Below are 27,342 nucleotides of genomic sequence, written 5' to 3'. Positions count from 1 at the left end.
GAGTCATTGTTTATGTTGAGGGACCTGTCAAAGCACTGACAAGACAGAGAAACGCCGAGCTCCAGAAATAATTGTTCAGATAATTTATTTTGGAAAAAAGAAAATTATATTTACAATAACTTAAAATATAGAAATCAGTATTTATTTCATAGATCAGCCTCTTGATCTAGCAAAAGGCCCAGTCTGGGCTCCAGTGACTCTCTACCCTTCCCTTGAGTTCTTTCCATTCGTTGTACCAATTGGTGGTTTGGCAAATAGCCCACACAGGTGAAGACAATTCAGGTGCCAAGTAGAAAATGCCAGGAGGCCCTTAATTTCCTGTAGATAAGTTTGGGGTTACAGTCAGACCCCCCCAAAAGCATTTCCTGCCTGAGTTCATGTCATTCTCCAGCGCTCTGCAGAGAACGAAGTGCAGACATATTTACAGGCACCTCTTTGGGAGCCGCTGCACCTTTAACCTCAGATACTAGACACTAAGAGAACTTTATAATGCAAGACATTGTTTTTTCCTTCTAACGTTACACTGGTGAGATGCCATAAAACTATGTTTTATGCATGAAATAGAGAAGAGTCACCCTGATGTCATCCATTCCCCATCCCTGTTATGGGAGCTGCCGAATAGGGAACACCTGTAGCTCTCCATATGACGGTGCTGTGCTTGTTGGTCCCCGTGAGCCTCCGCCATCATTGCCAAGTAAGGTCAAAGATGTGGAGAGTTGTCCAGCAACCCCTGAAGGGCTGCAGTTTCTCCATCCCTGCCTGCTCTTAAGGAACACAGACACAGCTCCCCAGCTTCGGGGGGGGGGGGGAGCAGACGCTGGCTAGAAAGAACTGATTCCTCCACATTGCATTGTTTGTTAGTACAGAGGGGAGGTTCTGATGAGAGACTTGTGTTATTTTGGGCTTTACAAAATATAAAATGCAGAATCTTCACATTGGATACTGACATTAAAATTAGCTTTCTGCTAACTCCTCTCCCTCGTCTTTTGTTCCAAGCCTCTTCCTTTGTGACTGTTTACAAACCCTAACCCTTGACTGAATGGCTGATATGCAAATTCTAACTAAGCAGTTCCCTGTGCATATTTACTCAAGGACAGGTCTTGGTGTGTTTCTATAATCCTAGATGCTTACTTCCAAGTAAGCCCCACTGAAAAGAATGAGTTACTTCTAAGTAGGCATGCATAGGATCAGCCTTCTCACAATCTGCTCCCCTCTATGATAGGGGCTACAACTCCCATTCCAAGAAAGATTTCTAAAGCATGTGATAAAGCCCACATCAGCTTGGGAATGCATATGGCATAGTCGTTTTAAACCACTTTTAATTAACTAGGAGATTTTTGCATTTCATGTTTTGTCCCTTAATTCAAAGCCCTTTGTCATCTTTTAATTATTTTTTTAAAATGGCATTAATAATAGCTGCAGAATTCTCTACATTCATCACAGTACCTGTGAACATAACCATCCACACAAGATTCCTAAATGCACAGGACCTGATTCAGTTAAGTTCTGATTACAGCCCCATTGCTTTTCAGTGGAACACAGAGCTGGTCACAACAAATGGCTTTCAGTTCTTTGCACTTCTGCTTAGAAGATAAGTCCCACTATGTTCAGTGGGACTTATTTCCAAGTAAGCCTAATTGCTTATTTAGTCGCAACTAACTTTAGCCAAATTGGGGCCATACCTTAATTATTATAGAACTGTGCATAAGTGTACCTATTGAAATGCTGAGTCACCACTAAATACATGAAGTTTTATTATACCTTCAGGTTGATACCTGAGGTGTGGTGGGGAGCCCGACCCACCTCTGGTCCACCCAGTATCACCAGATCTGCTTTTGAATGCAAGAAACACATCCTGGGAACCAAAGTAGGGCACAGATGTGGCAGGTTTATACAACAGTCTTTCTAGGATCTGAGAGTAGCCTTTAGACTTCCTCAAAACAAATGGTGACCAAGCTGCAGACAGTCACCTTAAGGCGCTTCAGATATAGATCACATCTGTTTTGTGTTGTTGTACCTGAGTGGAGACAGAAAATAAAGTTATTTCAGCTTGAAAAAGCAGGTGTAGGACAGGATTTGGAACTGAAAAGACATAGAAACATTTTTTAAAAGCTATGTACAGAGATAGCTACTAGATTGCTTTAAGGAAGGAATGGATGAGGGATGGAGAACCTGGGGACCTCTGGATGTTGTTGGACTCAAACTCCCATCACTCTTCAGGTGGCATGGCCAGTGTTTAAGGATGAAGGGAGCTGAAGGCCAGCAACATCTACAGCAAGTGTGGGAAGCCTTTGGCCCTCCAGATGTTACCGAACTACATCTACAAACTAAAAGTGTGGCCAATTGCCAGGGATGATGGGATTTGTGGCTCAGCAACATCTGGAGTGCCAAAGGTTCCCCACATTTGATCTCATGAGACCAACAAGTTCTCCATCCCTGGATTAGCCAAATCCATAGACGACAGGCCTATCAATGGCTGTTAATCACAAGAGCTACAGTAAGTGGAACCTTCACGTTCAGAGGCAATATACCTGAGTGCCCATGTGCTGGAACCACACAAAAGGATGAGCCATGATCTTCAGGCCTGACATATGAGCACTCAGCAGCACCTGCCCAAAAGCTTTCATTGGAAATAGTGTCACACTCCATGGGAATTTGCGCCCTGATTCTGCGCACCAGGTTTTGTGTGAATATCTCAGTCGAAATAGCACATAAGTAGCCCAAGAGAGCAGCTGGCAAAAAAGACACAATTTGAACCAGGAAGTGTAGAACATTGCCAAGCTCAGTTACCTTAATGTGCTTCCTTATTCCTGTGCCCACATTACTGGCAGCCAGGGCATCTGTTTCAAAAGACGGGTTTTCCGCTGGCGTTCTGGGCAGAAAGCCATTGGTGACGTTGAGCGGGCACGGCACGAAAGGCTGCTGCAGGCTGTCCAACAAGTCCACTTCAAAGGGGTTCATCCACAACGGAGTCTTAGAAAAACAACACACACATTGGCCATTAATATCCTGCTAAAATCAGGGTGCATCTACTGCATAGTGCATCTATTTTGAATCATTTTAGTCTGTTTGATCCTCGTGACTCCCTGCTCAAAAAAAGACTCCAGGGAACTGTAGTCCGTGAAGACACCAAGCATTCAATTTTCTACAAAAGAGATGCTCAGCTCCTTCACAAGCAGGCTCAAACCTGGAAAGTTTCTGCCAGTCAGTGTAGATGCTACAGAGCTGGATGGACCAAGTATCTCACTCTGTGTATGGCAGCTTCCTTTTGTTCAAAGAGTAGGGAAGCAAAAATAGGAACCCAGGAAGATGCCTTATACTGAGTATAAGACCTTTGGCCCATCTAGCTCTGTATTGTTTACACAGACTGGCAGCGGCTCTCCAGGGTTTCAGACAAGTGAATTCCCATCCATATCTAGAGACAATTGGGATTGAACCTGGGATCTTCTGCATGCAAAGCAGATGCTCTACCAGTGAGCTATGGACCTGTCCCTTTAAAATGACTTCTTCCCCAATGTCCAAGGAGTCCATGGTTAGGTCTCAGCCAGATCCTACCAGGGACCAGGTTGGTGTCTTTCTCTGGAATACCACCCTCAAAAGCACATCAGTGCCACTAAGTGCCACAGAGAAGAGGCTGCAGTATTAGTTCTCAGTATAAATGCAGCTGGCATTGCTAGATACTTAAAAGGCTCAGGTCAAGGCACTTGACACAAAATTGACTCTGAGCATCTTAAGGCAGTATGCAGCTGGGTCTCAGGCCCTGCTCTCTGCAGTGCATCCCAGTCACCCTCTAAGCAAAGCTTTTAAAATGGTTAAAAAGAGCAGGGGACGTGCAGGTGATTAAGCCCCATAAGCTACCACTAAACAATGTCCCTGGGGGCTCAAGAAAAATGCAGATAATTGCACTCACTGTCCTTGCTACTTTACCAGCTCGGAGCTGGATTCTACCATCTTCCCAGTGATGTCAGCTGGTGGGCTGGTGAGCATGGTTTGGGGAGGAGGGCTAACCTTTGTGAGCTAGACCCCTTCATGTGTCAAGATTGGCCCACAGGCCAGAGGTTTCCCAGCCCTGTGGTAACAACTTACAGTGCTAAATTTTGCATACAATTTAATTATATTTTAAATTTTGTTTTTAATGCTGTGTTTTAATGCTGTAGCCTGCCCTGGCATCTTAGGGTGAAGGGCAGGTAATAAATAATAAATAATCTTGCATTTCATTCCCCTCCAGTTTTACTGCTTTCTCTCACACACAACCCTATCTCTTTGAACCATGTGCATAGATGCACACCTGTTAACAGAGAACGACACTTTATAAGATGCACAAAGTGGACTCTAGTCCACAAGACACAATTTGTTAAGGTGCCACAAGACTTGTTGATTTTGCTGAAACAGGCTAAACACGGCTACCCCTCTGGAAATTAAGGATGCCTAAGGTGTTCCCGTTTTGCCTGACATCTTCCTGCACGCTGCAGGCAGCTCACCACCATCACCACTGGTGACAGCCAAGCACCAGGCCCAAGAGACCTCTTGTCTGTTCCAGCACAAGCCTTTCCATATACATTAGAGAAATCTGGGAAATACAAAACGCTTGGCTGCAGTTGAACCTTGCACATCTTCCCCGAGGAACGGCCCAGGGAACCAAGGACTTCGCTCCAGTGCGAGAGGAAGCCTGCGTGTCTCTCTTCGACTTTCAGGGCATGGATTTCAGACTTGAGTTCTTTCAGCCGATCCTCAAACTTCCTGCTCTTATCCAGGTAATCTAATCTGAGTGATACAAACACAAAAAGTTTAGGACTGCCTGCATCTGTTTGGTTGACAATATTTGGTAAGTAAAAGGGGAAGAAGATCAAACCTATCCATTCTTAAAGAAATCAGCCCTGAGTGCTCACTAGAAGGACAGATCCTGAAGTTGAGGCTCCAGTACTTTGGCCACCTCATGAGAAGAGAAGACTCCCTGGAAAAGACCCTGATGTTGGGAAAGATGGAAGGCACAAGGAGAAGGGGACAACAGAGGATGAGATGGTTGGACAGTGTTCTCGAAGCTACTAACATGAGTTTGGCCAAACTGCGAGAGGCAGTGAAGGATAGGCGTGCCTGGCGTGCTCTGGTCCATGGGGTCACGAAGAGTCGGGCACGACTGAACGACTGAACAACAAAAAGGGGAAGACAAAGTTGGGCACGGTGTGGAGGAAGTGCACTCCCACTCTTAAAATCATAAAGTTGGAAGAGACCCCAAGGGTCATCTAGTCCAACCCCCTGAAATGCAATAATACTAATTGTGTAATAATACAGTCGTACCTCGGCTGTCAAACACCTTGGGAGTTGAATGTTCCATCTCCCGAATGATCGAAAACCGGAAGTGAGTGTTCCAGTTTTTGAACGTTCTTTTAGAAGCTGAAAGTCTGACAGGGCTTCCGATTGGCTGCAGGAGCTCCCTGCAGCCAATCAGAAGCCACGCTTTGGAAGTCGAACGTTTCAGAAGTCAAATGGACTTCCGGAATGGATTCTGCTCAACTTCAGAGGTACGACTGTTTAATACAATACAGGGCAGTCAGTGAAGCTGAATGTCAGAAGCTTCAGGGCAGACAAAAGGTGGAACTCCTTGACAAAAGAGCATTGTTAAACTAGGGGATTCTCTGCCACACGATGTAGTGACAGCTACCAACTCTGACAGCTTCAAAAAGGTGGGTAGACAAGTTCATGGAAGGGATATTGCTATCCATGGCAACTAGCCACAATGGCTGTGTTCTCCCACCCCTGTTGGAGGCAGTATGCCTCCGAGTACCAGTTGCTGGGAATCACAAGTGGGGAGAGTGCTGCTGTTGCATTCAGGTGCTGCTTGCAGGCTTCCCTTTGGGACCCCTTTGGCCTGGTTGAGCTGCTGCAGAGTGCTGCTGCTTCTCGTGGCAGCATCTTGATTGGGAGCCCAGAAAAGCTCGCCTGCTGCTCTCTTTCCAGTTCCTACCTCTCTCGCTCTATCTCCAAGGAAAGCCTCTTCAAGTCAATGTCCCTTAAATCCAGTTTTATCGATACTTTGTCAGGGCAGGCATCTCTGGCTTCAGTGGAGGAGGGCTGGGTGCCCTTGGCAGCATTCTGGTGACAAAACAGAGAGACAGGGTTTGGAACATCATCTGAAACCCGGAAGGCTTTTAGACAGAAGAGTTTTTAAGTGGACAGCAGTGGTTATGGCATTCGACTAGGACCTGGGAGACCAGGGTTCAGATCCCCACCCAGCCATGAAGTTCACTAGGTGACCTTGGGCCAGTCACAGTCTCTCAGCCTAACCTACCTCACAGGGTTGTGGTGGGGATTAAATGAGGAGGGGATAGAACCATGGACCCCACCTTGAGCTCCTTGGCAAAACAAGTTGAGATATAAATGCAATAAATAAAAATACAGTGAGTGGGCACAGAACATCTTCTAGGAAAGACAGCCTTGGGTGATGGAAATTCTGATTCAGACTCATGATGCCCCATCTGTGGCACTTGTGTCTGAAGCCTGGTGCCAAGTCCAGAGACGGGCTGCAGTTCTGGCCTGCAAAGTGGCTTTAAGACCCGCTGGATGAACAGAGAGTGGCTTAGGAACATACATGCCACCTCAGCCACTTTGATCTACAGAACTGGCCTTTTGCCTGCTGTCTGAACAAGTTAACTTCTTGCTCAGAACTCTGACTACACACATTGGCTATAAACACTGATAAGAGGGAGCAGCCAGGTTGGCTCATTTAAAAAAAAAATGCTTAAAGGGCTACCTGCATATTTTGCTTCATAGCTTCTAATATTGGCTACAGAATTACTTATTTAAAATAAGAACACTGAGATTTTGACATGAATGCTAGCTGCAGCTAGCATTTTAATAGCCCAGCAAGGAAAGACGTTGAAAAAAATCTGCATTTTTCTGTGTAGTATAAGAACTTGTGGCTATTGTGGAAAGAACTGCACATAAACTGCATGTTTCCAGGGGGAGGATGGAGGATCCATAATGCTTTTATGTCATCTGGTGGGATTGTATTTCCTCTGCTTCAGACTTAGATGCTTACTATTGTTGTTATTGTTACTGTTATTATTATTTATTAATGGCGTCCAGCAAAATATAAAAACACAATAAAACATCAAACATTAAAAATTTCCCTATACAGGGCTGTCTTCAAATGTCTTCACCAGCTCAGGAAATACGGATGTCTCAATTTAGATGGTGTGCAGCTATTTCTTTCTCATATTATTTATTGCTTGTTTGCTTTGTATATGGTATGATGTAATACCCTGCTCCCACACTTTTGCATTGTTAATAATGGTAATAAAGGAAATGTTAAAAGAAAAGAATGCAAAATCTTGGGAACCTGCCCCGGGGTGCAATAAAAGCCTTTGCAAACACCTTAGCAAACCCCACGCTTCCCTACCAGGGGCAAAACTTACAGAAGGAGGATTGAGCTTGCCAACATCCTGGAGTTTCTGCCTGGCTTTTTCCTCTGCATTTCTGGCTTCCTGCAGGTCCTGTTTCAGATGTTCAGCTTCCTTAGCCCTGCTGACCAAGAACCACCACCATCAGTGCTCAGGCTCCGCCACAAAAAGCAACCCCATAATGCTAAACTGGTGCACTGGAAACTGCCACGGGCCTTAACTAATTTTCAATGCTTTTATTGATAAATATTCATAATTCTGTCAGCTGCCTAAGTGGTGCATAATTTGTATGAAATAATAATATCAAAATACATATTTTATCACCAAGTTATTTAAGTACATATTTTATCACCATGTATGCCTTTCTAGATATATTTTATTGAAAAACATGTGTTTTAATGCATATTGCTACATTTTTTGGAGCCAGGAAGAGAGTTGCAAAATTCAGAGAAGTGCAAAATCCAAAGGATAATGACATTCCAATCCATATATTAGTCTGGGAGGTGAGAATTAGCGCTATTCATTTTTAAAAAGCAGGCTGGGTCAGCCGAATTAATCCCGAGAAAGACATCGAGCTGAAAGAGGAAGTGGAGAAAAGTGCCACTCTTCCAACTTCCTCCTTCATCTCTATGTACTTTTCAAGGGGACATCACAAACAAACCTGATCAAACCTGAAAGCAGGACTCGAGGAAATGCCCTCCAAAGACAGAAAAACGTATTGGAGGCCATCCTAAGCAGCATCCAGCTAGCCCCAGAAGCCCCAAAGCCCACTGAGCATCCCACCCCAGGCCTCATCACCTTCGGTCCGATTCTTTTACCAGCTTCATGGCAATCAGTTCTGCCTCTCGCATTTTGTGCTCCATCAGAAGCTTCTCTTCCTTGGTTTTCAAGGCGGCCATCTCCAGGCGGTGACGTTCCTGTTCAGCCTCAGCGGCATTCTGGGCCAGGAGCTTGGCCTCCTCCTCAGCGATCTGGGCCTTCTCGGCCAACAGCTCTGCCGCTGCCTCCGAACGGCGCTGAAGAGGGATTTTGTATTGAAAAGATAAAACGCACTCAATAATGACAAGAGACCTGGGCAGCGGCAGCATTCAGGAGTCGCACCGGGACTGGAGCTGCCGGAGCCCGCTAAGCGCCCGTAGCTACTCCTCTGCCTGTTGGGCAATCAGCATGGCAATTGGGGGAATCAGTGGTGGCAAACAGTGGACAACCATCACCTGCTCACCCCCCCAAAGGTCAATAGCTCAGGGCGGCAGCCCGAAAAAAGCTCAACAACTTACGTTAAGCCACCAATTGTCCAGATTTTTACTTCTTGAAATATGGCCACCCTAGGCCCTGTTGCCATGGCAATGCTCACCAAAGCCTCATTGGCTTGCCGGGCTTTGTCTTCCACCTCAAAAAGGCGCCGCTCCAACTCCTCCTTCGCCCGCTCAGCCTCCTCCCGCAGCTGCTTCTCCCTGGCCAGGCGCTGGTGCTCCATCTGGGGAAATTGGCAAGGCTGACCATGAGCAGAGCCGCTTGGCAGGAACATTGTGCAGCCCCCTCAGCCACCAGCTACAATGCCCATCTTAATCTTGCCTCTTCCCTACTAAACACTACATTGTTTATTCATTTATATAACGTCTGTATGCCAGAATAGATTCCATGCTATAAACTGTAATATATCATGAAAGCCTTCTTGCAAGTAAGTCCACAAAAGGGGGTTACATATTTGACTTCTTTAGTGTTTCTGTTCCAGTATTCTTCCAACCAAGATGGCCCGCGTGGTTCGCACCTGCTCATTTTACCCTCCCAACCACCCTATGAGGTAGGCAAAACAGAGAGAGAGACAGAGACAGAGGGGTGGGTGGAGGGTGTGACCTTCTCATAGTCAACCAATGAGCAGAGAGCTCTCCACAAAGAGGCAGCAGGTAGAAGCTTTGTGACAATGTTTGAAGCAGATGTTCAACCCCAAAGCTCACCTTCTTCCTTGCTTTCTCCTCCCGAGCTTGCGCTTTCATCTGCTGGATCTCGATGGGGTCCACTCGCCTCCTCCTCATAAACAAGTCATGGTTTCCAATGAACAGCTGCATGATCTGCCGGAAAGGAAGGCAAGTATAACCCTCGCTAAATCCAACCTCAGCCAGCATACTGATGTTCATAATGGCCAGCTGGAGATGCATCTGGGAAGCTCATGAGCAGGGTGCAAATGCAACTGGCCTCCCCCCCCCATGTTGTGATCCCTGAACCACACCCCACATAGGACCCTGAGGAAAATACAGGCTGCTCCATTCAGTGGGCGAACCTTTGCACCTCCTATTCTGGTCTGAAGAGGTTGCCTTCCTCAGTCATCGCCATCCCTTCCACATCATGAAAGCCAGGGCTTCCTTGCAGACAAGGGCCCTTCAAGACAGCATAGCCAGCTCCTCCGAGGAAGTGCTGTCAGCTTTTGCTTCCCCAGTGAGACCCAACCCTAATAGCACATAATACTCTGTTGGTGGTTCTGCAGCACCACCATTCAGAGGTGCTTGTTGAGGTAAACTAGGGTTGCCGTACGTTCGTAATTTCCTGGGCATAGCTGGGATTCGGTCATCGGAAACAGTGTCCGGGTGAAAAGCTCAACAACTTTTGTGTCCATATTTTCACTTTTTGAAATATGGCAACCCTAACTAGAGATCCATCTAATTCCGCATTTATTGGGTTTCCAACAGCCATCATCCTGATGCCCCTGGGAAGTGCACAGGCAGGGCTCAAAGGTGATGGCCATCCCATTAGACCTCACCATGCATGTAGTTCTTATTGCCCTAAGCTCCGACTAAAGCTGTGGTTCCCAACATGGAGCACACGCCCCACAGGGGGGCAATTTGATTTTTAAGGCAGGGGCAATTCGAGAATGAGTTATTAACAGTAAATGGCCTTTTCGGCTTCCTCCATGTGAATAGTTCACTTTTTGAATAATAAGAATTATATGTCAATGGGAGGGGGATCAGGATTTTAGAGATACTTAGGTAGGACATGGTCAAAAAAAGGTTGCGAACCACTGGACTAAAGGATCCTGATGATACAGCGAGACAGAGGTATATGTGACCACATGCTTACCGACCAATTCTAAGCTCATGACTCCCCTGATGAGCCTGAATTCATCTCTGTCCCTCCCATCCTTTCATAGGCACCAAGAGATCAGCTTCTGCCATTCCTACAAAGGGAACCACCCTGAAGGAGACAGCCAAAAGGAAACCCTCACCTGTTTGTTGACTTTTGGCTGCGAGGAGAAGAACTTAAAGACTTCAGCCTTCTTGTCAATGGGCTTAATTGTGAGCTAGAGAGAGAGAGAGAGAGAGAGAGAGAGAGAGCGCAAAAGGATCTTCATCACTTTATTCACATGCAAAGCCTTTATGTGACTGAAGCACTGCTTTCCTGTAATTAGATGCAGGTGGAATAATAAAAAAGAGGGTCCACAAAGCATTTACCAGAGTGCTAGACCAGTGACTCCCAAAGTGGGCGGTACTGCCCCCCAGGGGCTCAGTGGGGTTACCTGGGGGCACTAAGAGACAAGGGGACACAGAAGATGAGCCCCTCTGAGCATGTTGATTGCTTATTTATGATTCACCAGAACAAAACACTTCCCTCACTTCGTATTTGAAGTTTTACTTTTCTTACCACTTTCCAAACTATTTCCATCGGTCACATTCGCTTGTACTGATGATGGGGAGTTTTCACAAGGCACAAGATAGCCAATTATTGGTAATATTAGCTATTGATTTTCTTAAAATTTTTGTTGCCTTGCGTCTGTGGTAGCTGAAGGTTTGCACATGTTTGGTGAGTAGGTATATATAAATATTTTATGCTATAAAATTCCTTCACCCTTACGTCTTTTGTTAGTCATGTGATAAGAATTTACTTCTACACCACCAGTTCGTTACCCAGGTGAGGGAACACCTTTTAAATGAAACACGAGACCAAGAGACTAACAACAATCTCAGCATCTTGTAGGTACCTGGTTTATTAAAACTATTGCAAAAATATCCCTAAAACCAGTGCTTTTTCTGGGGGGAATGCAGGGCTACACATACCCCTAAACATTTTGTGAATCTTTGTACTTTTGTGCATTTACTGTATTTATTTTCCATGTGAACTATAAAATGGTGATTTTCTTGAGTCAAAACGAGAGTACCCCTAAATATTTTTTTAGAAAAAGCACTGCCTAAAACTATAGGCCAGCCTTGCTAACCAGCTGCTCAGCAGAACTGCTAGATAGAAAGACTGCCATAAGGCACATTAGAAGAAAACTTATATACAGGGCGAGTCTTTTAAAAGAGGCCCCATGGAACGTGTACTCTGTATCCACAGGGCCTCTTTTAAAGGACTCACCCTGTACATAGCACACAAAGAGTTATAAACTTCAAAACATTGTTCTCCCTACATCAGGAAAGGTTACAGGTCATGGGATGTAAAACATGCATGGCTCCATACTGATATCTGTCCCCCCCCCCCAATTACTTGCTCTCAGCTTTCCCCCTTTAACCTCTGTTACCTTGACAGCCATACCTTCAGTAGGAGCTATTGACATTTCAATCTCCTGTATTACTTCCCTGTTCCCAAAACATGTCAAAGAGCTTCAAAGAGAGATCAACAACCCGGTGCTAACTCAAAACAGGCATAGCCAAACCTCCTGAGTGACCTTTTCATTTGTGCCTCTCTGTGGTCACATAAGGAGAGATGGAATGCAGCGTATGAGAGTCACAAAAGGCACACAAAAAATTCAAGCCTAATGCATTCTACCTAAAAGGTTAAATGCAATTAATATTGCAACAGTCAGAACAAAATCTTTATCTATACAGTGGTGCCCCGCTAGACGAATGCCTTGCTAGACGAAAAACTCGCTAGACGAAAGGCTGTCTCGCAAGACAAATTTTCCTATGGGCTTGCCTTGCAAGACGAAAAAAATTCCGAATTTTCCCCGTCAAACTGCTATTCCCCCGTTGGTGCTTCACAAGACGAAAAATTCGCTATACGACAGCACTCGCAGAATGAATTAATTTCGTCTTGCGAGGCACCACTGTATCTAATATCCAATTGAATAACGCAATTTTTACATCAGTCAGAAAGTGTAAAAATATTTTTTCATGCTATATTATTTGCTGAATTTTATTGTGTTATTACCTTCCTTAGTGGGTCATGCAAACCACTTTTCTGAAAGATGCTTTTTCATAGGATAGCGTAGGGGGCTCTGAGGATGAGTTTATGGAACCAAGGGGGCAGTGGCCAAAAGAAGTTGGGGAAACACTGCTCTAGACTATCCTGAAGTGCATATCTCCATAGCCAAGATCCTTCTATCAGTTGCCATACCTTCTCAGCTGTCGGTTAAGTTCTTGTGGAAAAGTGTAAAATTAAACGAATTTAATAGACAGAAGTGGAGCCTGAGCATAAAGGCAAAACCTGATCTTCTGCAGTTCTGCCACCCCTTAATAAGACACACCTACCTACCTCTTTCTCGCTGTAGGAAATGTTCCTGATGCTGCTCCATTCAAAAGATTTGTTTGGAGAGAAGCGGTTGTTAATGTTGTAGACATGGACCCCTTTGGCATCGACGCCAAGCAGAAAGTCTGTACAATTCTTCTTTTGCTGCAGGAACAGATGTTGAAGACAAATGTCCAGAGTGAAGAAAAAAAAACACTTTAGCCAAGGCTTGACTAATTCTCAGGCATTAGTTCTCAGACACAGCCTCAGAATGGGCCAAGTGGGAGGCTCAAAGTTGGCTGATGGAGCCTGAACCCAGATAGCAAACTAAATGAGGCACCACACACAAAATTAGCAATCGCACAAGTGGCTTCTTTCAAAGAATTTCTGGGGAATCCATCCAGATTAGGTCTGGGCCATGGGAGTGAATCAGGAACCTTGATTTGGGAGTCAGAACTGTATAAGCATCTAGATCAGAGCAGATCAGAGGGAAACCAAGATTCAGTGCAAAAGAGCATGATGGAACACAAGTCACACCAGAGATCAGGTAGACCTGGTGGTTCAAGCAAGGCTCAGTGGCAAAACCCTTCCTCACGTGCTCCTTCCTACCAAATGGGAGCCAAAAGTCAGCCTTGGTGGAATCATTCTGGAAGTGTTTTGGACTTTTTAAGTTTAGGGAAAAGGCAAATAAGAGGTGTCATGACAAAATATCTATGCATGGTATGGAGAGAGTGTACACAGAGAGTATTTTCTCTCTCTCATAACACTAAACTTGGGCACAAAGCTGAATGTTGGATGATCCAAGACAGATAAAAGGAAGGGCTTCTTCATGCAGTGCAAAGTTAAACTATGGAACTCCCTCCCACAGGAGGCAGTGATGGCCACCAAGTTGGATGACTTGAAAAGACAACTGGACAAATTCAAGGAGGAGAGGGCTCTCGATGGCTGTTAGCCATGATGGCTCTGCTCTGCCTCCACAGTTGGAGGAAGCAATGCTTCTGAATACCAGTTGCTGGAAACTACATGGGGAGGGGAGTGCTCTTGTGCTTTTAATCTGCTTGCTGGTTTCCCATTAAGGCATCTGGTTGGCCCCTATCAGAAAGGGATGCTGGACTAGGTCAGCCATTGGCCTGTCCCAACAGGTCTTCTCCCTTAAGAAGCTGCAGTTGTGCAGCTAGCCACATGGGGCATTGGTTCCCAACAGGAGACACTCCAATGCTTTGCCCCCTTGCTGCAATCCAGATCTGGACGGACCCACACAGGCCTGCTATTTGCATTTCCAGTGGGAGCCTTCCCCCCCACCCCCCACACACAAATGCACAAAGCAGACACAGGAAGGTTGATCTGGATTGGCACCACAGCAGAAGGCCAAGGGTGAAAGAACCCCTTTTCTCCCACTCTAGGGCCCTGGTCCAATTTGGAGGAGAGGGATCATACTTGCAATTTACTCTAAAGACGTCATCTATACACTTCCTAACTGAATGGTCCTGGCTGTACCCTGAGATACAGAGGGGATGGGGTTAAGCCTCTCCCAGCTCAAATCCACTCTGTCTGCTGCTCTGCTCTGACTTTCCCTATAGGAGACTGAGTGCTCAGCCACCTTCTCCCCCCAGCCCCCACTCCCTGTTGCCAATTTTAAAGGAGCAAACTCCATGCATCCAGAAAAATATAGCTATATTAAAAAAAACACACACACCAATATAGACACTTACAGCTATAGGGAAATAATTGACCCCATACATCTCCAAGTCTTGTGCAATTTTAAGATAGTTCAACTCAGCTTCATACCTAAGAGAAGAGGACAATATAGAAACATAGAATTTAACAGTCGAAAGGGACCCAAAGTGTCATCCAGCCCAACCCCCGGCAACGTACTAGTGAGCAACATTTAATTATTTTGTAGGATTTCTATTCTGCTTTTCCATTGGCACCAATCAAAACAACTTACGAGCTGCAACAAGACAATATGAAAAGGCATGTGGAAACCAGCCTGCTGTGAAAAGGTGAAATTTATCTTCATTGCTGCACCCACTTGTTGTTTTTTCCTGCCCTTGCATTCTAGTACAAAAAGAGGCACCTAAGAAGCAGCCTCACTTCTCAGTTGCTCCAGCAACGTCTGATGGGGCAGTGAAGATGCATCAGCTGCCTCTTCCTGCCCCATGCTATGGCCTCAGACACAGGTGCCCCAGTACCTGGCTATGCCCCGGTGCCCAGCGTACCAGGCTGTAATCCTCTCTTCCCACATGTCAGGTGTCATCTGATATTGGCGGAGGACCTGGAAAGGAAAAGGAATTGAGTGAAGCTGTCCCCTTCTCCAAATCCCAAAGCTGGTCTTCTCAGGAGTCCCCTGCCTTGGAAGAGCCCCCAAATCCCCACAATAATGATGATGATGATGATGATGATGATGATGATAATGATAATAATAATAATAATAATAATAATTGTATACCGCCCTATACCAGCAAGTCTCAGGACGGTTCACGGAATAAAATCACAATATAAAAACACAAAAGACATAAATCAAAATAAAAACAAGAACAACCCAATAATCCCACCCTAACACATTTTAAAAGGCACTGGATGTCAATCAATCAGTCAATTAGTCAATCAAACAATCAGTCAATCAATCAATCAATCAATCAATCAATCAATCAAAGGCCTGGTTAAAGATGAGTGTCTTTGTCAGGACTATGAAGGAAGGTGATGCACAAGGGGAGTCTCTGCTCTTGGTATTTCTCCTGCGGCTGGCACAGTGAGAAAATCATGTCGGCTGTTGACCTCTGAGCTCTAAAGCCACAATGTGACTAGGGACAGACCCTGTCTGCAGGGTACAAAGAGTATAAAACAAAAAAATTATAAAAGCAACTATTTAAAAATAATTCCGGCAATAAACTAACAGCGGATCAAAACAGAAATCAATATTTTGCAGGTGCTAGAGAAAGAGTACGGTGAAGGCACTTTGCTTGTGTCAATAGGCAAAGAGTTCCAGTGTGTAGGTGCTACTACGCTAAAAGATCAAGTTCTTGTTCCAGCAAGTGGCTATCTCAGAACTGTCTCAGGTCCTGAAATCTCAGTCTCCTCCCCCCCCCCCCGCCCAACTCCACCAGCCGACTCTGGCTGCTGTTGGTGGTGGTCTTTTTTTATTTTAAGGAAACTTACTCTCTTTGGTAAAAGCTCCTCTGGAGCCAGGAAGCCCGGCTTGTGCAGGTTTGGGTCATAGTCACCATACTGTAACACAAAGAAGAGAAAGAGATCAGGAAAGACAGTGACCCTTTCACGAAAACATGCCATGAAGGAAGTAGCCAGCTAGGAGGAAAAAGCTTGCCAAAAGGGTAACAGGATCCTCAGCAGGAGGAGAGGATGAAGGCAGTTAACAGCAACAAATGAAATGATATTCATCTTCAATCCCAACACATTCCCCAGCGAGCATATTAAACCCAACAGATATGAACTGGTTCAGCAGGCCATCACACTTCCAATGAACTTTCCCTCGGGCATTTGGGGAAAGGATGCTGGAATAGATGGGTCCCCTTTGGCCTGATCCAGCAGGTTTCTTATGGAACCTCCAGGTCCAGAGGCAGTCTATCTAGATTTCTAGGTTCTTTGGGGTATTTGGCCTCTGAAATAAAAGGATACTGGACTAGATGGGCCATTGGCCTGATCCAGCAAGGCTCTTCTTGCATTTGTATGCTAACACTTGCAGGAGGCAAGAAAGAATCATCAGCAGCATATATTTTAAATGAGCTGGTCATTGTTAGTGTTCAGTTGGAATGATTTGTTTAAAACTACGTTTTATTCCTTTTTTGATAGAATCTTACAATCTATTTTAAAAAAAAGAAAAAATGTTATACAACACAGTCCCCTGCTGCTCCCAAGCCTCCCCGGAGCCGTCGGAGGAAAGGGAAGGCCACGAATATAAGCTGCACTTTAACTTTTCACTGTCAGAATTTGGAAAAAAGTGCAGCTTATATTCGGGCCAATACGGTACTTTTTAAAGTGGTACATGACTTCTTAAAGTGGTATTATGCTATGCTGCTTTAAATGAATAGCGTATAGGCCTAAAACACTGACTAAAAAAAAAATCTACATCAAGGTAGAAAATATGTAAGTTTAATCTCAGAGAAGCTGAGGTGAGCAACGCCCGGTGAAATCACAGTCAGAGAGGAGGCTGCACCAGACTTCCATGTCTTTGGAGCCTGCAGAAATCCTTATTTGCAAAATCGGAAGTGTCTGCAAAAGAACTGCTCTGCCACAAAGCAACTAGCTAGAGAGACTCTCCTGAAAACTCACCAAAACTACTTTAAGGACAACGACATGGGCGACATAACAACCCCCCTCCTCTAGGACACAATGAAAGCGGTCACCAGAGGAGCCTGCATAAAGGAGAGGGCATCCCTTTAAAAAACCAACGTCAAAAATTGGTAAATTATAACAAGACATTATGACCCTCTCACCACACTATAAACAGGAGCCAAAAAACTCCTTAAACTCTTCTACAAAAACAACAAACCCATACTGTCAGGAAGCCCCCCTCCCCACGGCCGGTAGCATCCCAGGATCGTTTGCAGTACAGGGAACCACCCCCTTTGTTCACCAGTTCGTCATCCCCCTCCTCAGGAGGAAGCGACCATTCCTCCAGTGGGGAGGGGGAGTTGGAGGCAGGAAGTCGGCGCAGGGGCTGTGAAGGGATCGCAGAGCCTGAGCACCAAGGGGGAAGCGGGGAACAGGGACAGTTTCCCGCGCCCCGAGTTCGCAGACAGGAAAGACGTGGAAGGGGGAGGCGGGGGTTCAGGATCCCGCGCCTCTTTTGCTGGACCAAGAACCGGAAGGGTTCGTTCCCAGACTCTGCGGAGGGATGAGATGGACGTTTGAACTTTTGCTCCACTGTAAATATCTGCACAATAAAGAACTTAGTTTTTAGAAGTTCTGCGTTCGGCTGATTTCTCATGAGCAACCACTGAACGTCCTTACACATACCAACACAAGAAATACAAGACAATCAACTACATGCCTTCTTAAACAATCCAGCAGTAAAATCAGCAGCCACTAGACCCTTGACCACCTTCGAAAACCTTCTCCTGACAGCAGAGGGACACGGCAAAGGGATTGTATCCATAATATACAAAATAATGTTCCAAAACCCCACAAACCCCCTTGATGCAATCAAAGAACAATGGGAGCATGACAGAGGCTATGAAATTAACCCCACCCAATGGACTAGAATGTGGTCTAAAGCTCCCTTTAAGTCCATCTCAGCCAAAAGAAGAGAACTCACTCTGAAACTCACTTATAGGGGGTACTTAACACCACAGAAACTGGCACTGATATGCCCAGGGACCTCACCTAGATGTTGGAGAGATTGTACCTCCACAGGCACATACTTCCACATGTGGTGGGGATGCCCTAAAAATCCAACCCTTATGGCCAGCAGTCCTACAAGAGATATGCAAAAAAACTAAACAGGTATTAGAGCTCACCCCAGAACTGGCCCTACTGAATATCTTCCAAGATCAGAATGAACACTCACATTATACAGTTTATAACCCACCTACTCTCAGCAGCCAGAAGCCTCAGAGCCAAACACTGGAGAGACCTGTCAGGAGTAAACATGGACCAATGGTAACAAATTGTATGGGAAACGACCTTACTAGAAAAGCTAACCAATAAACTGAAACTGACACAGGGACAAATAGAAGAGGACGCCTTCACCCCAGTATGGCTCCCCTTTATCACATACACAGCCCAACACAACAAGAATCCACCGACAGCACACAAATCAATCTGGCTTACCTGACCCAACAAGCCTTCCCCACCCCCTCACAAATGCAAACAAACCACAGACAACCAACCACACCCTGCCCCAACACCTCTCACGACTAAGGAAATGTAATAAACGAAGAGAAAGAGAACCTACCTAACGGACGCTGGCACAAAACCCCACATGTACACTCTGCAAAATAATATAAGCGTCCCCACCCCTCCTCTCCACCCTCTTCTTCCCCAACCTTATACTATATTCAACACTAATGTCTCACAACAAATGTAGCTGATTTGTAAGATAGCCTGTACAACCTGAAAAAAGAGACAAGGCATGTACTTTTGTAAACCAAGAAAATCTTTATTAAAAAATAAATTAAAAAACCCTGCTCTGTTTTTCGCCCTCCTGCAAGCTCTTTGAATTAGGATATGTTCATATATCTCCTTGCATACAAAAACAAACAAACCAGCCAACACCCAAAAGAGAAGAAAACAAGGTGCCAAAATCACCCCATCCTGTTTTCCAGCACTGCTTTAAATGGGTGCTTTCCTGCATTAATTAACACTGTGTGATTAAGCAAAGGTTGTTTTTTTAATGTTGTTCTGCAAGCAACAGAAGGTGACAACCAAGCAATTTCAAAGCCTCACCTTGGCTTGAACAGCATAAGACGCTAACAAAATTGTAGCCTCAGGAGAGCAGTAGATTTCTTCGTCCAGTATTTGTTTCTTAACCTGGGGGGGTGAAGGTGGAAGAAGGGGGGGGGAGAGGAGAGAGAGAAATCCAAGGCTTAGACAAGCTTGAAAACAAAACAATACATGCCCAGACTTTGTCTTGGCACATGAAAAGTAACCATTAGCCGAGTTATAAGTGGAAAAGAAAAGAATCTCTGGCAGCAACTGCAGACTTGTGAGCTGTACCCAAGAACATTTCAGGCTGTCAATTACCCTTTTTAAAAAGCATCATTGCTAACTAAGGAACATCCAAATGCTACCCTCTCGCCACATACAAAGCTGCTGGCAGTTAGAAAATAAGTGCTCCTGTGAAGCATTAAACCAAGAAGGGTCCATCTAGCTCAACATGGAGTGGCCAGTGAGAAAATGGACCAAGAAAGGTTTTCCTTCCTCTCTCAGGACATTAGAACTCATGGAAATGAAATGATGCTGAAAGCTGTAAGATTCAGGACAGACCAAAGAAAGGCAGGTCAGAGTTAAACTGTGAAACTCCCTCCCACAGGAGGCAATGATGGCCACCAATTTTGACAGCTTTAAAAGAGGACTGGAGAAATTCATGGCCATGATGGCTATGCTCTGCCTCCATGGTCAGAGGTAGCCACGCTTCTGAATACTGTACCAGTTTCCGGAAACCTCAGGAGGGCAGAGTGCGCTTACGTTTGTGTCCTACTTGCAGGTTTCCAACAGCCATCTGGCTGGCCACTGTGAGAACAGGATGCTAAACTAGATGGGCCCTGGGCCTGATCCAGCAGGCTCTTCTTGTGGTTTTAAAATCCTAGTTTCCCTAAACACACATCAGTCTTTCTCCTCCATCCAAGAGGCATGATCAGAGTTCAAGGACACCACCAAGCCAAAACACTCGAGGAGGGTGGAAAACCCACTCAGGGGTGTGGCTACGGAGGAAGCGTGGCCAGACTTCCCACTCCCTGTTTTAATTTAATGTGTTCATTTGTATGCCTTGAAGCACCCAGGTGCCTATACATGCTCTCTCTGCCCCCGCTCCCCATCCACAATTATTATACTGCAGGTGCGATGTCGTGATTCTTAACTGTCAGGAACCTCTGCAAGTTCTAATGCGTCCCTGCTCCCCATTTTGCATTTCTTTTGGAACAGGAAAAAATAATTACAGCCGAATTGCATTCCTCAAAGTCAAGGCAAGCCAAGGCTGGTTTGAAAGAGAAGAAAATGAAAGTGCAGGTTTTCAGAGATGAAAGGAACCGGGGGAGTGGGGGAGGCAGCCTTTGGTGCCTTTGCCTTTGCAAAACAGCTCAACACAAATAATTGTCAAGGTGATCTTGAAAAAATATATAACAGCAACAGAAGAAAAACCTTTCTTAAGCAAACCTGCTCAACCCAGAAAATTAACTCTTCACAAGCTAGAAAAGGAGACACATCTTCCTCTCACCACTGACAGCAGGCACAGCGTGAAAGAATAAGCAGACAGCGATTCCAAAACCTAGGGGCCAGACACACCAAACACCCAGAAGGCAACTACAAGAATTCAAAAGTCAACTTTAAAATAAAAGAAATACCTTCTGACCTGCAGGAAAAAGAGGTGTTGGGTGATCTCCTGCAGAAGTTCCTCTTCAACTTTCTCAGGGTAAAATTTTGCTAAAAAACAAAATCTGATGGGATCTTCCTTGGGAATTTCCTGATCCAGAACCTGTTGAAGAACAAAGGGAATCAGTTTTAAAGAACATTTAAAATAAATGAAATCTTATATTGTTCTTTATAAGGTTTATATGTTTGTAGATTTATGAACTTTTAGTATATATGTGTATTTTAAATATTGGGTTTGATTATACAGTCATGCCTCGGAAGTTGAACGGAATCCGTTCCGGAAGTCCATTTGACTTCCAAAACGTTCAGAAACCAAAGTGTGGCTTCTGATTGCTGCAGGAAGCTCCTGCAGCCAATCGGAAGCCACGGAAGCCCTATCAGAAGTTCGGCTTCCAAAAATAGTTCGCAAACCAGAACACTCACTTCCGGGTTTGCAGTGTTCGGGAGCCAAAACATTCAAGAACTAAGCAGTTTGAAAACCAAGGTATGACTGTATTTATAGAGGAAAGTGTTGATAATATTTCAATATTTAGAATATTTATGCACTTAAACATTTTATATTAATAGATTTACTGTATTTACCACTTTAGGGATTATGGGTAGAGATAAAGATAGTGTGGGAATCATCAGATATGTTCCTGAGCATCCCATTGGCCATGCTTGCTGGGGGTGATGGGAGCTGTAGTTCAGCTACATCTGGAGGGATTAAGGTTCCCCAAACCTGATATATAGCACATATATATAGCATTACATGGCAAAAGAGAGAGAGAAGAATTAGTTACACATGTGCGCCTTTACAACTTCTTTTTCTTTCTCTGCGTTTTAAAGTATGTTTTTGAGAGTATTAGAACTCCTTTTTGTAAAGAGAGAGAAAGATGGACGGACAGACAGAAAGAAAGATGAGCAGCTGAGCCACCGTGCAACGCTATGATACTGCCTTTGCCAGGAACACATTGGGTTGCTTTAGGCAAAGCCCTGCTCTCTTGGAGAAACCCACCCATCAATCTGCAATATATACTGGCCCATTTTGCAGCTAAGGTCAGAAAGTGTGGTGGCTTTTCTAAGGCTACACAGCGAGATGCAACAGGAAAAGCTGTTGTAGCTCAGTGGTAGAGCTTTTGCCTTCTATGCAGAAAGTCCCAAGTTCACTTCCTGGCAGCATTCCCAAGTATAGAATCATAGAATTGTAAAGTTGGAAGCGATCCCAGGGTCATCTAGTCCAACCCCCTGCAATGCAGGAATCACAGCTAAATAATCCCTGACAGATAGTCATCCAACCTTTGCTTTAAAACCTCCAATGAAAGACAGTCCACCATGTTCTGGGGTTGTCCGTTCCTCTGTCAAACAGTTGATAGGACCCGATTCAGTGGATCCAAATGGCAAGAAATGAAATTCCGTCTAAGTATTAGGAAGAATTTTATCATTCTTCCTAATACTTAGACGGAATTTCATTTCTTGCCATTTGGATCCACTGAATCGGGTCCTATCATCTGGAGCAGCACGAATCAAGCTTACTAAGATTTTCTAGGTTGCCATGCAAGCTCTTTTGCAAGCTAAAGTTTAGCTTCCAGACCTTTTTATCCATCTTCAACCAGGTGTTCATTCCTTTGATGGAGTACTGCAAGCCAAAGAACCAGGATTCCCGCAGACCCAGCGCACGACACGCCTGGTCAAAGAGGTCCTTCCCCTTCCATTTCATCTACAGGAAGAAAGGCAGAACATCAGTGGGGAAAACCAAGAGAAACTCGACAGCCTGGTTTTTAGAAAGGGATGACCCACTCCGTTGCTGGCCTAAGATGAGAGAACTCACAACAGTGCAAGCAAAGAAGAGGCATATCTTGTAGTGTGGGGTGCAGAATTCAGCTCTGTGAAAAGATCAAGTTCCTAGCCCTTATTGTTGAAAGTGTGTGGCCAATGCCAGAAGCCTGGAAAGGGCAACCATATTGGTCAAAGGGCTGCAGCAACTCCCCTAGAAGATTACAATATTTGGAGCTGCTCAGATGAGGAAAAAAGAAAAGGAGGGGGGGGGGACTTGATAGATGTGTATAAGATTATGCCCTCCAACCCGGAGGCCTTCCCCTCCTCCTGCAGGAGTGAGTTCCATAGTTTACATTGTCTGAAGAAGCTCTTTATTTTGCCTGTCCTGAATCTTCCAACACTCAGCTTGTCCAAAAGTTCTAGCATTATGGGAGGGGTGGAGGGGGGGGAAATTCTCTATCCACCTTCTCCACTCCATGCCTAATTTTATATGCAAACCCTGAAGTGTCTATGGAAGCGTTTTTGCACCTTAATTCTGGCCTTTTAAAAAAAGAAAATAAAAGCCACTTACCTCGCAACTAAACTCCATTTCGATTTCCATCGTTATAACTTTCACCTTAAACGTTTTTGGCTGCTTCCTCTTCAGCCCCGTGATGGACATATTTTTATGCCTGCAGGGAAAGCTGCACAAGGGATGCCTGCAATCCAATGCAAACAAGCAGCTGCATGAAAAGAACAGACTGTGATAAACAGCATCAGCATCAGGAGAGCCCTAGCATGGCTCTTGACTCCCTAATAAGAGTGTACTGTAGCGGTTAGTGTGTTGGACTAGGGCCTGGCAGAGACCAGGGTTTGAAACCCCACTGGGTCATGAACACATTTGGTGACCTTGGGCTAGTCATAGAATCACAGAGTTGGAAGGGACCTCAGGGTCATAGTCCAACCCCCTGCAATGCAGGATTCACAGCTAAAGACTCCCTGAGAGCCAGTGTGGTGTAGTGGTTAAGAGCGGTAGACTCATAATCTGGGGAACCGGGTTCGCGTCTCCGCTCCTCCACATGCAGCTGCTGGGTGACCTTGGGCTAGTCACACTTCTTTGAAGTCTCTCAGCCCCACTCACCTCACAGAGTGTTTGTTGTGGGGGAGGAAGGGAAAGGAGAATGTTAGCCGCTTTGAGACTCCTTCGGGTAGTGATAAAGCGGGATATCAAATCCAAACTCTTCTTCTGACAGATGGCCGTCTGACTTCTGCTTAAAGACCACCAGTGAAGGAGAGTCCACCACTATCTGAGGGAGTCCGTTCCATTGTCAAACAGCTCTTACAAACAGTCACTGCCTCTCAGCATAAACTAATGCAGAGGGTTGTGGTGAGGATGAAATGAGATAGGGAAAATACCACATACGCCACCTTGAGCTCTTCAGAGAATAAGGTACGATAGAAATGCAGTAAATAAATAAATAGGAGTTTTTTTGGGGGGGGGGGCTCCTCTCCTTTCTCCTCATTGCATACTTTTATAAACTTCAATCATGTCCTCTCTGGAAGGCGACAGTGGATGAAAGGTGGGGAGAATGAAATTGGCAAGGCAAATCCGTGTACCTCAGGCAGCAAATTCCAGAGCAGCGCTAAAGGGCAGCAGATAAGGGAAGGAATAATTGCCTATCCTATTCTTACCCGCACAGGGGGTGACATTTAAATGTTCTGCCTCTCAGCATCAAAATGTCTTGGCCTGTAGGCCAAGGTAATGAGAGATGAACAGCAGATGCACTTTACAGGGAATTTGCCATAGGAGCAACGCTGCTTTCCTTTCAAGTGTAGGCAAAAGGTGAATCACGTCCCAATTTAAAAATTTTAAGGGCTGCCAGGAGACAGATTTTAAAATGGCTTCATGGGAGGGATCTGTCCCAGTGCCCTCAAGTTGACCAGCCCCTGCTGTAGTTGGTGGTAGCAACAGATTGATTTAAGGTTTGCCTTTCTATTAAAATGAAGAATAAGATAACCCTAGCCTGCTAGGGCAGCTGAGTAGCTCAATAAAGCAGAAAGCCATCTAGTTTCTCTATCTCTTCTTGCACCACGCCCTGCCCCCAAGGGCCATTTGATTTGCCTTTCTATGTGGAGGCTCAGAAAACATATTTTTGTCAAAGCCTTTGCCAAAGGAGTTCAAGGCCTGGGAGCGGGGACATGGCTGTTATCCCCATCACCAGTGGCTTGTTGCCACTAAAGTTGGGAGAACCTGTCAGTTTTCCCCATTTTCATTGTCCACATTGATCAGTTCTCAATATTTCCAAATCACTTTGAGGGTTGTTTGTTTGTTTGTTTGGGGGGGGGAGTCCTTGTGAAAATGCATTGTTACAATTGCCAATAAAAGCCAAGGTTAAAAACAAGTTTGAAAATCAGAACATAAATAATATCGACCAAACTATGAACATGAATTACAATTCATCAAAAAAAATTGCTGTGTTCATCTAGGCCATGTTGGCTATGCTCTTCCTCCACATTACTGGAGGCAAGTAATGTTCCTGTTGCTGGAAGCCACAGGAGGGAATGATGCTCTTGGGGGGGGGGTGCTCTAGCCAAAATATTGCTGCCCTGGAGGTTTTCTATTATTTGTGGGTTGGGAAATGACACATTATTGCAGAGCTGTAAACAATCTCTCTCCTTCAAGCATCCCTAGGGCACTGGGGGCTGGAGCTCCCGAGGGTAATTTAAGAACAGCTATCTCAGGACAAGGACAAACTCCTCAACTCAGTTGGTACAGCGTGAGGCTCTTAATCATTTTGCCCCATGTTGGGCAAAGATTCCTGTATTGCAGGGGGTTGGGCCATATGACCCTCGTGGTCCCTTCCAACTCTGCAAGCAGTGGACAGTGATGTCTGGTTACCCAGTGAGAGTTGGTGGGACCTAAGGCAGGGAGTCAAACAGAAGATGGAGCCAAAGCCAACAACAGACAGAGCCAACTAAACCTAGTTTTGTCCCCATCCTCCTCTCTGCTGAGTTCTACAAGGAAAACACAGAGACTGAAGGATGACATGAAGGGCTATTGATGGCTACTGGCCATAATGGCTTGGCTCAGCCTTCACAGTAGTCCTGCCACCTCCTGGGCTGGGTGAAAGCAGGAAAGCAGGCAGGAGGTAGGCTGAGGGCAGACTGGGACTGGTAAGAAAGTGCGCCATTCACTCTAATGGACTAGCCTTTGCTTGCAATGGAACAAGGATAGCCAATGTGGTGCCCTCCAGAAGCGGTGGCTGCCAGTTTCCATGGCTTTTCTGGCTGCAAGGGCTGATGGGAGTTGTAGTTCAAAGCAACTGGATGATACCAGGTTGGCAATAGAGATGCTGCAGCAGCAACACTACCAGTGCAAGCACATCCAATACCCAGAACACATGGGAAAGTGTTAGTGCAAAGAGAGGGAAAATGCAACGTGTGATTTTTTATTTTTATTTTTTGTACAATAGATATTGAAGATCTAATTGTTGCACGGACCAACAGCAGTTGTAGTTCAAAGCATCTGGAGGTGCTATATATATATTTATTGTGTTTTTGTAAGGCAGATTTTGGTTTTGCCACGTTTTCTTGCTGGAGTACCAGTTGCATTTCTATGGCATGTGGAGTCTATTCCCAGGTTCTGTACACCACCCCAAAATCCTTCAATGAACGGCAGTTAATACACATTTTAAATAAATTAATACAGTGACCAGCCTCATTCACAGCCAGACTTCCCTCACTTATTTCCTTGTCCTCCTGCATTGCTGGATTTCAACCCAGAGAAATCCAGCCCTCTGCCATCCTAGACATGCTTAGCTGGGGAGTTAGACCCATAGAAATCTATGAGGCTTACTTTAAAGTAGACGTGGACAGGATTAAACTGGAACCAAACACATTTTTAAATGCATAAATCACTCGCTGAAAAACACATGATTTCACACACACATACACCCCTCTACACCTTTTATTATGTTGCTTCTTAAATCTTTTTCTTTTTCTTTCCGCCTTGCTTTGATTCAATTACAAACAATTTTGCGGTTTGAATGACTTCCCAGATCCAAACAGCCGCTTGCTTACCTCTCTCTCTTGTTATTCCTGGAGGCTGCAATTGCACAGCAGGAGAGTCAAACTGGATTCTGAATTTCTTCTCGGAATCAATGCCTTTTTAAAAAATAAAAAAATAAACATTTGTTTATTTATTTATTCTAAAGGTTGCATTTTGCACAGCCCACGTTCACATCACCACGGTGCAAAAATCATAGCCAAGGGCTGATCTAGCAAGGGGCTTCCCTTCCCTTTGTCTCCTCCACGCTGGAGCATGTCAGCTCAGCCGCCGGGGAGAAAGCGAAGAATTTACTTTCCCAGGTGATGGCAAAAGACGTCGAGCCGTTTCCTGCCTGGGTGCCTGCGAGACTCCTCCTCCTCCCGCGCTGGGGATTTCTAAACAGCAGACACTGCAGGGAGAGAAAAACAGCAACCTCTCACCATAACCCACTGGGATCCAGTGCATTTGTGCAGCCAGTGGAGAAATCAATTTCACTATTATATTAACCAAAACATCAGAAGACGATGCGTAAGCTTTCAAGTTCTGCAGAGTTCTTCGTCAGGTTACATAAAGCAGGAGGTAGAAAGGGGAAACATTAATATTATTTTTCCTCTACTCTCTTCTCACCCTGTATAGGGTCTTGCGTGATGAAGAGGTCTGCAGATCTCAAAA

The 27,342-nt window shown here is 45.1% G+C and overlaps 1 protein-coding gene across 3 annotated transcripts; it reads right to left on the bottom strand.

Annotated features, from left to right (window-relative positions):
- Nucleotides 1-68: 68 nt before the first annotated feature.
- On the bottom strand, nt 69-27,058 carry LOC117060412 (merlin-like). Of its 3 annotated transcripts, none has more exons than XM_033172658.1 (17): nt 26,703-27,058; nt 23,215-23,341; nt 22,459-22,584; nt 20,866-20,988; nt 19,242-19,325; nt 15,996-16,064; nt 15,029-15,111; nt 14,549-14,624; nt 12,864-13,001; nt 10,621-10,695; nt 9,359-9,472; nt 8,755-8,877; nt 8,199-8,416; nt 7,416-7,521; nt 5,966-6,093; nt 4,605-4,764; nt 69-2,973 (listed from the first exon to the last, which is right to left on the bottom strand). In XM_033172658.1, exons 2-17 carry the CDS (start codon nt 23,302-23,304, stop codon nt 2,470-2,472), a joined length of 2,217 nt encoding a protein of 738 aa, XP_033028549.1. In that variant the 5' UTR covers nt 23,305-23,341; nt 26,703-27,058; the 3' UTR covers nt 69-2,469. The 3 variants fall into 3 exon arrangements, with proteins under 3 accessions (XP_033028549.1, XP_033028551.1, XP_033028550.1); XM_033172660.1 differs by lacking the exon at nt 26,703-27,058 and having other exon boundaries at nt 69-2,017; nt 2,791-2,973; nt 23,215-23,393; XM_033172659.1 differs by lacking the exon at nt 26,703-27,058 and having other exon boundaries at nt 15,056-15,111; nt 23,215-23,394.
- Between the last annotated feature and the right edge of the window lie 284 nt (nt 27,059-27,342).

This window comes from Lacerta agilis, chromosome 15 (assembly GCF_009819535.1).
Source record: "Lacerta agilis isolate rLacAgi1 chromosome 15, rLacAgi1.pri, whole genome shotgun sequence".
Taxonomy (NCBI): domain Eukaryota; kingdom Metazoa; phylum Chordata; class Lepidosauria; order Squamata; family Lacertidae; genus Lacerta; species Lacerta agilis.
Note: the sequence above shows the minus strand (reverse complement) of the source record. Positions and strands in the feature narration are given on the sequence as shown.